General features: G+C 37.6%; 1 protein-coding gene across 1 annotated transcript in view; it reads left to right on the top strand.

Annotated features, from left to right (window-relative positions):
* eif3m (eukaryotic translation initiation factor 3, subunit M) overlaps positions 1-10424 on the top strand; it is an 11116-nt gene extending 692 nt beyond the window's left edge. The window contains exons 2-11 of the mRNA XM_056234272.1: positions 1-29; positions 120-258; positions 346-469; positions 1615-1709; positions 1788-1871; positions 1963-2062; positions 2154-2235; positions 7549-7692; positions 7779-7839; positions 10250-10424. The exon at positions 1-29 is cut by the window's left edge and continues 104 nt beyond it. Coding sequence (XP_056090247.1) covers positions 1-29; positions 120-258; positions 346-469; positions 1615-1709; positions 1788-1871; positions 1963-2062; positions 2154-2235; positions 7549-7692; positions 7779-7839; positions 10250-10373 — 982 coding nt within the window. The 3' untranslated portion in view covers positions 10374-10424. The remainder of the gene's footprint in view (positions 30-119; positions 259-345; positions 470-1614; positions 1710-1787; positions 1872-1962; positions 2063-2153; positions 2236-7548; positions 7693-7778; positions 7840-10249) is intronic.
* Positions 10425-10832: the final 408 nt, after the last annotated feature.

The raw sequence follows: 10832 nt of genomic DNA, 5'->3' as shown, positions 1-10832 counted from the left end.
TGACGTCTGCCTCAAAGACGATGATAAAGGTATGAAATAGCTGAAGTTAGAGCTTTGAAGCCTACATGTAGTAGTATACAAGAAGAACATTTTCAACCGCGCTCTGTGTTCCTCTGCAGATGTTGAGAGTGTGATGAACAGCATTGTGTCCCTGTTGCTGATTCTGGAGACGGAGAAACAGGAAGCTCTCATTGAAAGTTTATGTGAGAAGCTGGTGAAGTTTCGTGAGGGTGAACGGCCCTCGCTCAGGATGCAGCTGTGAGTGCTTTTCACTCAATTGTTGAGAACTTGCTATCTCTATTGTTCTAGTCTTGTTCATTTGCTTTTATTAAACTCTTTGTTCAGCTTGAGCAATCTGTTCCACGGTATGGATGAGAACACACCCGTGAGGCACACTGTGTACTGCAGTCTGATTAAAGTGGCAGCCACCTGCAACGCCATTGCGTTCATTCCTACAGAGCTGGACCAGGTACAGACATCAGCGTGATGCAGAACCGATCAGTGTTTTTTCCTTTCCTGCGCTTAATCTACACAAGATGTTTGGGGGAATCTCACAAAGAAATATCAATAAATGTCCAGCTCATATTTCATCTCAAACTTAACACAAAAACCAAGTAATTAAACACACTTTCCCCAGTTGTCAGTAGCCCACTGTAAAACGATATATATTCAAATACATTTGTACAATATGCTGTATATTATAAGATGTAGATTGTATTAATTAAATTGTTACGCCAGGAGCTGGCAACAAGTGAGTGTTAAAATATGTCATTGAATAGTTTGTACAAAGATTCGTTTGTCATTGAATCATTAATTTAACCCAGGTTATTTTTCTAAATGAATTCAAATTGATTCAATATTTTTTTAATTAGACTGCTACAATTAACATAATCAGAATAGTGGGAGAATCATGATGTCTATTTAAAAAGTGATTCTCATTTTATCCAGATTCGTGCAGCGTTAGTGTCCAGATGGGTGTGAATATTACAGTAAAGAAAAGGAGATTGTTTTGTGTGTTACAGTAATGAGAATTTGGAGTGGGAATGTGCTTAATTTAAATGAAAATAAGGTTATAATGCAATCAATTTTGCCAGGAGTCAGCAATAAATTAACCCATCTGTTTTCTAAATGCATGTTATAGAACGTATAGTGAACAATATATGATATACGTTTCTTTTTTTTATGGACCTCATAATGATTAATCAAAATGTCACCTGGATCTTTTGGTGAAAAAGACAGACTTCTCTCTAGTGACGTATGAAGGTCTTCTCCAATCATTTAATCTTAAATCCGCCCCGGCAAGGTCACGTTTATCTGGATCCACATTTGACACCAATCAGAAACTGTTGAGTAACAGTGCATCACAAAATGAAAGAAAAGACGGTTTCATCATGACTTTAATTAAATTATTTTATTTAGAATATGTATGTTTGTTATGGAGGGTGGAATATGATCTGGAAATTTCTTTGTGAGATTAACCTATATACCGGTAGTCATCGTTAGCTTTAACCCTCAAACTGCTTATTTCTCTTAGTTCCACAGTATTGATGTAATTATTCCTGACAATAAAAAGTGAAATCGTGAAGCTTGATTGGTGTTTTGTGTCTTATGCAGGTGCGGAAGTGGATCACAGACTGGAATCTGAACACAGAGAAGAAACACACTCTGCTCCGTCTGGTGTATGAAGCGCTGGTCGACTGCAAGAAGAGGTACCTGCTCTCGAAGGTTTTAGGTCAGCTGTGAGTGTCCAGGGATTGCTCATTTGACCTTTCTCTTGTCTCTTTCAGTGAAGCTGCAGCCAAAGTAATGGTGGAGTTGCTGGGCAGTTATACAGAGGACAATGCTTCACAAGCCCGAGTGGATGCACACAGGTATGACTTTCTCTTTTCACTTCAACCGTTTCATTCGCTCAGTTTTTGATCTGTTGTCTTAGAGAATAACATATGCGGCCTGCTCTCCCAGGTGCATCGTCCGTGCCCTGAAAGACCCAAACACCTATCTGTTCGACCATCTCCTGATTTTGAAACCGGTGCGTTTCCTGGAGGGAGAACTCATCCATGATGTAAGAAAATACTTTGTTTTTTATAAAAAAAAATGTATTACATATTTAAATCGTTAAAGCCTCTGGAGTAAATGCCTTTTTCTCCTTCCAGCTCCTCACTATCTTTGTCAGCGCGAAGCTTGCCGCGTATGTGAAGTTTTACCAGAGCAACAAAGACTTCATTGAGTCTCTCGGTGAGTACAGTCTAAAGGGCTTTACAGTCATAACCATGATGACACTCTTAACACCGAGTCCTAACCAGATGCGATGCGGCGCGATAAATCATAGTTTTTGTCCCAACAAGCCACGTCAGTAAAACACGACGATTCTATTTTAGAAACAGTTTCTATTTCTGCAACGGTCACGGCTGGAACAACAACATATAAAGTATGGCGATCGCAGATGATGTTTATGTGCTTAAAGTTTCTAATGCGAGTTTGAATATCATTTTGCGTTACCTTTTATAGCCACACTGGATAATTCAACTCAGATCTTGAAAATAAAGGACACAAGAACTGTCAAACTCGGTTAACTCTGTATGAACAAACAAGTCTATTCCATGACAGAGACTGTGTCAGTCACTCAGTATGTGTTTGTAATAATTTTAAAATGGTTATTATTTTTCAAGAATGTATTTATGCGGATTTCCATATTTTCGGACCTTTCTGACTCGCTTGAATGGTGTAAATCTGAGTTAAAAGTGGTTGGGTGAGGCTGGTTACTGTATTATAATTGAAATCGTGAAATTAATAGGAATAGTAATGAAAACAATTACAACTTTTTTTTATTAAATGCATACATTGTAATATATTATGATTAAATACTAATTTTTTTTGCAATGCAGTGGATTATTGCAATACTATATTTCTTCATTAATTTGATCAAATAAAGAATATTTTTAATAATAATAATTTTGGGGGCAGTAATATTCATTTTATAATGGTGTTATAATAATCAAATTATATAATTATAATAAATTATTTATTTTTTGTTAAATTTATTGCTACTGTTAATTAGTTTTAAGGAGTGTTCATATTTAAAATAACATTTAATAAAATGTCATTTCTCTTCTGTCCGTTGCTGGTCCTCTTTAATTTGTTTTTAAATGCACTGGACTGTTCAGGCACGCACACGCGTCTGGAGTCTGTGTTGCTGTTGTGTCGCTGGACTGGTGGAATTTGAGTCTCAGCAGTTTCGCTTCTTTTAAAAGGCAAACGTTAATTAGAGCAAAATCCTCCCTGCCATTGACCAGCGACAGCCAACTCAGACCAGTCCTGATGAAGTGTTGATCTAACAGTGAGAGCCCGCTGCACCTCCCTCTGAACTCTGAAGGAAATGGCTCATTGACCTTCTCATTTTGATTATTTTATAATTAATATAAACAGATTTTCTGTTGAGAAGGTTAAACTATTTACAGTCAACGTCAGCAGTAATCTTTTTCACCTACATCCAATGACAAGAATAAGGTTAAAAAAAATCCCCAGTTGATTGATTACATTAAGACTTGCAGAGATTTTTTTTTTTGTATTAAGTTTTCTGAATGGTGGGTTTAAATATGCAAAAAAGGCATTATCTAATTAAATATGCACCAATTTGAATAAGGTTCCAGAACAGATATCTGAACATTGGATAAAGCCAGAGGAGGTTTGAGAGATTTTTTTTCACTCCATAAATTAGAGAATACTGTCAACCCATTTTCATGTTTTCAGGAATATAATTTTTGTGTAAAATCAAGCATATGTTAAAACTGTAAAGTTTGGTGTATGTAAGTGCTGCTGAAATGGAGATTTATAGCTCAGTGCTCGAGAAAAAACTCTTTAAAGATATGTATTGTTATTAAAATCATTTACAGATGCAAATAGATAAAGACTTAAAGTACAATAAAATAATATTTTGTATTTTTTCTTTCCACTAGTCTGAAACATGTTATGAAAAGCCAAATAGCCCAAAATATAAATTTTTCCCATTCGTTTTCTCCATCAGAAGCTTTGCGAACGATCTAATTGAATCACCAACAGTAAAATATTTTTTATTAATAGACTATTGATTTTAGTCATTGCCTATAAAATATAGCAAGAGAATGTTAGTCATTTATTTGCAACAATATTTAAAAAAAAAACTTTTACTAGGTGTTAATGTAGAATTCTGTTCAGTGTCATGTGACTTGTTCAAAGCACGGCAGTGGCACAAGTAACTAAGGGATAATCCAGGGCTAGCTGTGCATTTAACGGCTTTAATGCACAACGTGGAGGAGCCAAAGAACTGCCCGACGCGAAGCGGAGTTTTAATGCACACCTAGCTGTGGATTAGCACGCTTATACCAAGTTCATTTGCCAGCATTGACAACTTAAAGCTATTATTGATGTTTGCAGCGCATTGTGTGACTGGAAGGGTAAAAATTACGGTTATTTTCGTCCGTTACGGTTTGTTAGATCTAGCATTCTGCCCACTTTGAATCAGACACAGAGGTAAAGTAGTGCGTTTAATTTAATTACATTTATTTCAATTAATGATTACAGCATTTATTTCAATTAATTGTCGAGGGAGAGAGAGAAAGGGAGAGATGCGTGTGTGAATTACCTGCGTCTGTTCAGCGTCTCTCCCCTCGTTGCTGAAAAATACAATGTAGTGATTCAGTAACAAAGCTATTTTATTAATAAAAGTCCCGGTGCATTCACATGGGCCGTCTGTGTTAATGCATCTTCATTTACTTTGCTTGTGGCAGAAGTTGAAAAATGTTCAACTTTTCAAGCGCCAACGCAGGCGTCAGCCAATCAGATCGCCTTTATACAAATACCCTAGCATGTTGCAGTCCAAGGCATAAAAAAAAAAAAAGTTTGGTTCTGGTTTGTTGTCAGTTGAGGTCATGGGTCGGTAGGGAATATTTTTTTTTTTTTTTGTGGCAGCAGCAAGGGATAGGTAGGAAATTATTCAGGGCGAGACCTTAAGCCTTTTCATATGCTTGCCCTCCAAACAAGTAAATCTGTCATTCACTTGTCAGAGTAAAAAAGTTGCTTGTCCGGATTTTTTTAAATTTTTAAATTTATTTATTCTGAAGCAATGTTCTCATCAGTGTTCAATCAGCTTTGATATTTAAATTGGCATATTGTAATATCTGCACCTTTGAAGGGCATCCCCTCCCCCAATCTTATTAAATGCCCTATAGTGTCGTCTTATTCTAAATAATTGAATTTATTGATCAAATTTAGGAATTTAAAATGAAAGATCAAGCATACTGTTACCCTAGGTAGGGCTGATCAAATTAAATAATTTACACTGAAAAATTACAATTGCATAAAATAATGTTATGAAATTGATTTAAATGTACAAATAAGAAGTATACTAGGCTACTTATAAACATAACACTAAACTGCCAATAGGTGGCGGCAGGCGGCCGTATTAATGAGTGAGTCATTGATTCATTAATTCAAACGATTCGTTTAAACGGTTGATTCATTCTAGAATGAGACAGATGAAATGAATGGGTCATTGAATCTTTGACTCAACCGATTCGGTCAAAATGCTGAATCATTCAGTAATGAAAACAGGTTGAGTGTTCCTGTGAGATGCGCCGTGGTTCTGCTGTAATTTTTGTTTGGAACTATTTTCGCTGCAGAAACAGAACAAAAACAGCCAATATTTCATCTAAAATGTAAGTGACTTAATTTTAACTGTTTATTGAACTGTTGTAGGAAATCAATGTCACATTTTCAATCGTGATATGGTATTCAGGAAAAATAATTGAGGCTGCTTAACACATATGTTAAAATATAGAAACTCCACATTTAGATTTTTTATAGGCAGTATGTTGTTAACTGAGTGTGTGTATGTGTGCTGCGCTCATGTGTGTAGATTTCTCCTCGAGAGGCTGCGCGAGCGTCAACAGCGCACCTCACCGTCAGCAGGCTAATACATTTATTATCCACAATCGATCGCAACTTACAATAAATGTAATAAAATCAGAATCATTCTCTCGGTTTAGTGATTCCCTAGTTATTTTTTTGTTTGTTATTGATGTTCTAATCAGGCTACTTGTCCGTTCGGGCAAGTAAAATTCTCTTTTACTTGTCCTTCAAAAATCCATTTGTCGCGGACAAGTTAGACGGGCTCTGGAGATACGAAGCGCGGCAGGTTAGAGTGTTTTGGATTGCATAAAATAATAAAAGAAACGAACAAATACATGGCGAAAGAAGTGGTAGACAGCAGAAGAGGGTATTGGGATTTGGGATGATTTTTAATGAAACTTGGGAGGCGGATGGAGGTTACTCTGTAACTCATCATGTGGTGTGTGCGTGCCTATGAATGCATGCATTTGTATGTGTGCGTATATGAATAAAAGTGTCCTTAATGACAAAAAAAAAAAAATACTTGTATATGTATTATAGTTCAGTTTGACGAACGATGTGTGAACGACCATGTAGCTACCTCGTTTGTTTTGCTGGAGGACAACAGGCAGTGGCGGCCTTAAGCATCTGGGGGCCCGTTTCAATAACTAATATGGGGCCCTACATAAAACATAAACATAATAGAGCAGAAAAAGCAAGGATTCCTGTTGGTTTGCATCAATGGTATATTATTTTATTACATGCTCTTTCAGCTTCAAACAGGCAGCTCAACATAGAAATAATCCAACCTTATTTGATTAAAACTATAAACAATTATATATCATGGAATAAGCCTCGCCCTTTCACGCAGGGTAACTTCACTTTTGGTAGACTGAATAAAGCTTTTCTTTTGTTGTCCGATATCTTTCGTTTTTCAGTTTCATTTCCTCTTAAAATGCTTTTTCTGCTCAAAATAAAATAGTGGCAAAAAAGGCAAAGGTATAAATACATAAACTACCGATATTATACTTCAGATCGCTTAAGCCGTTCGCGGGAGTGGTAAACGTCGCCATGGTAACCGCGAGTTCCACCAATCAGAGACGTCAGTGTTTTGCAAATAACAAGGTTGATTTCGTAGCTTGTGGCTTTTAAAGGAGCAAAAACTTTCATTTCACAACCTCGTAGCTCGTGGTCAATCTACCTTGAATGGTTTAGACATTATGGCTGAAAATCAATATCCTACGGAGAAAATGAATGGGATTTTGCTGGTCTGTTGGGGCCCCCTTGGAGGGCGGGGCCCGTTTCAATTGAAACGGGTGAAACATAGGTAAGGCCGCCCCTGACAACAGGCATCTTGCATCGCGTGCTGTACAAAAACGTAAATTATAGTTCGCCTCAGTTTTTTATTTGTGTATTTATTTAATTTTTATTATTTCTTCCCCAAGCTCATAAAATAAATTTGGGTCGCACATAAATTGACAGGGTCGGTCGGAAACCGGAACCAAACAATTTTTTTTTTAAGCCCAAGCTGGAAGTAATGGACTGGCTGGTATTGAATGGATTGGCTGTTGTCACTATTACAGTCGCGTCAGCCAATCAGAATTGAGTATTCAGACAGACCATGGTACTGTGCTTTTAAGGATCAAACTACTGAGTACTGAATGCTTGGTGTTGTGTTTTCAGGTTTGTCTCATGAGCAGAACATGGCAAAAATGAGGCTGTTGACGTTCATGGGCATGGCAGTAGAGATGAAGGAGATCTTATTTGACACTATGCAGCAGGAGCTGCAGATCGGTGCTGAAGATGTGGAGGCCTTCGTCATTGACGGTATGCCAAATGAATGTTAAAAAAAGCTTGTTATTGGACAAAAACACATACTTTTATACATATTGTGTTTTTCTGTCAATTTCTAGCTGTTCGAACCAAAATGGTCTATTGCAAGATCGACCAGACACAGCGGAAGGTTGTGGTGAGGTAAGTCGGTATCTTCTTTCCATTTCAAACAAGTTGAAAACACACTCAAAACAGGGGTTCTCAATTTCAGTCCTTATAAAGTAGTTTAATAGAACATTTATATTCATATAAAAAATATTAGGGCATATGATGCTATTTTAAAAAGTCATTAATTTGTTTATTGGATGTAATAGAAACATGCTTTTATTGTCAAAAAACACATTATTTTTCGCATGCCATACATTATTGCAGCTGCACTTTTCCCAGTCTGTCTGAAACACGCTGATTTCTATAAAGCCCCTCCTTCCAAAAAGCACAGAATGCTCTGATTGGCCAGCTGACCCAGTGCGTTGTGATTGGCCAAACACCTGGATCGTGTCAGAAATTTAACACCACTTACCATAACCGTGAGTTTTAGCTTCCAATGCTTCTAAAGCAACTGTAAACACAAACATATAATAATGTTGTCAGTTTTACCGCATCAGTTCTAACCTGAATCAATTCCATCAATTGAATCAATCTAACCTGAATCAATTCTGTAAATGTGGAAGCATTTCCCAAAAGGATCATTGGCCAACTATGATCACAAGTTCCATTTGAATTGTGTTGTAACAACAATACTTGCAGCCGCAATTGGCTTTGGGAAATGTACCCAAGATCCATCGGTACCAACATTGCAACGCCACAACATGACGACAATACTACATTTGACTGAAGCTGATGTCACATTGTGATGTAGACATTCCCGGAAATAATATCTGGTCTTTCATCAGGGTTTTTGGCAGGTCTGAAGCAGTGTTCCTTTGTTAGAATAAATCCCTTTTGTGGGAGCTTTGTTACTTCTTTTTTGATCTTATAACAGATACACGCTAAAAGGAAAAAAATAAAGGTAGGGTATGGGATTTGCAAAACGGCCGTCAGATTTTGAAAATACACAACTGAAAAGGTCCTACCTTCTTTCCTCCAACGCTGGCCCTGACCCCACCCATTCGAAGAACATGGACGCAATCTGATGCAATCATGCATCAGATGTCAGATGCGCGAGATTGCACTCTCTCTCTCTGTACCGTGGCGACTTGCACTTACTGTGACTGCGTCACGAGCTTTGAGTATGCACACGAAGGGGACACGCGCGCGCGAGGTGGAGGGGGTATGGTACGACCGTTTGATTGACGCATTTTCTGACCAATGATTCTAGGTGGTCTTGGAAATGATTGGCTGGAGTTTTTCGAGTCCTGCCCGTTCCACAGATGATTAAATTGCTTAATTTTCATTTCAGTGCTTCTAACTCAGTGGCTGTAAGTGGGTTAGGAATAGGATTTCAAGTGATTTTGAAAAAAATGGTCAAAAAAGAAAATCACATACCACACCTTTAAAAAGCATTGCATGCAACAGACATTTATCGCATAGTTAAGCGTTTTGAATATGACAATTTATATTTAATAGTAATTTAATGTTTATATTCCAGGCCTGGAATTGAGAAGCGCTGCTGTAAAGGAATAAGTTGTATTAGGGGTGTAACGGTACACAAAAATCACGGTTCGGTACGTACCTCGGTTTTAAAGTCACGGTTCGATACAGCAAAAAGTAAGAAATGCCAGAGAAATTTCCTATTTGTTAAAAGAAAAAATATTTTTTAAATAAGTGTGAGTTTTCCTACATCTTGAAACTTTCAGGTTTATAAATGGGGGTCATCTTTGAAGGATGAACAAATAATGTTTTGGTCATCACATTAAAAAAAACATTTAAATATATGAAGAGTTCAGATGCAATAGCCATTTGAAATTTTGTTCTAGAATGATAATTTTTATGAAGCTTGTATAGTTAAGTTCAGTTATTTCACTTAAATGGCAATGAAGATTACCTATTAATTGTCATTTGAGTGAAATTACTGAACTTAAATATACAAGCTTCATAAAAATGATCATTCTAGAAGAAAATTTCAAATGGCACTTAGAGGCTTTTGCATCTGAACTCTTCATATATTTATTTCTATAATATTTGAATGCTTCTCACTAGATCTCGCAGCGATGTTATTACTTCAGTGGCGAATTCAAGTGTTTTCTTACTGGATTTCTTAGCGCTGTGTAGTAACAGTGTCGCTTGATCGAGATCGGCTCGCGCTGCACAGATGTTGCTGGTCCGAACTGATAAACGACCCGTGAAGCACAATAATGAGTAGCGCAGTTTCGTTCCGCTTTCATTACGCTTGCCATTTGATGTTGCGCAACGTTGTGGTGGTCGCGCCAGCGCGGATTTTGTCGGCAGGAAAAATGGTCCAAGGAATCGTTCGGTTTGTATGCGTACCGAACCGGAAGCCTCGAACCGAAACGGTTCAATACGAATACATGTACCGTTACACCCCTAAGTTGTATTGATCCGCAGCAGGGGTAGTACTGATGTGATTGTGCTTCTGTCTCTCTTCTTGTAGCCACAGCACACACCGCACCTTTGGCAAACAGCAGTGGCAGCAGCTCTTCGACACACTCACCTCCTGGAAACAGAATCTGTCCACTGTGAAGAGCAGCCTTCAGACGCTCTCTCCCACTGCCTGACACAGCAGGTTCAGTTTTTATATACATCTAATAAACGACTCATGAAGACCAGTTTTGATTGTGCACAGTGTTTCTTTTAATCACACTTCACTGTCAGTGCCAGTGTAAAGGATGATGGGCAGTCAGATGGTCATCGTTGTGAAACGAACCCCTTCATGCTCCATGGAGCTTTTATCACTTTGAAAGGGTTTATTTATCATTTTGACCAGCTGAATGAACATCCCACTTATTACATGGCTACTCAATCAAATAAGTAAGTGGACATGCGGTATTGATTTGGTAAAAAAAAAAAAAAAAAAATACAGATCCTCTTAGGTGCACACAAATGTTTAACATTTAGTGTTATGGGTTTGTTCAAGTCCCTTAAATATGAGCAACAGGAATATTAAACCACTAAATATGACCACATTAATCCTCTCAGACATTAACCATCAGGAATACACCTTGGCTGCATCCAAA

Source organism: Rhinichthys klamathensis, unplaced genomic scaffold (assembly GCF_029890125.1).
Source record: "Rhinichthys klamathensis goyatoka isolate OS25496 unplaced genomic scaffold, OSU_Roscu_1.1 h1tg000391l_1, whole genome shotgun sequence".
In the NCBI taxonomy this organism is placed as follows: domain Eukaryota; kingdom Metazoa; phylum Chordata; class Actinopteri; order Cypriniformes; family Leuciscidae; genus Rhinichthys; species Rhinichthys klamathensis.
Note: the sequence above shows the minus strand (reverse complement) of the source record. Positions and strands in the feature narration are given on the sequence as shown.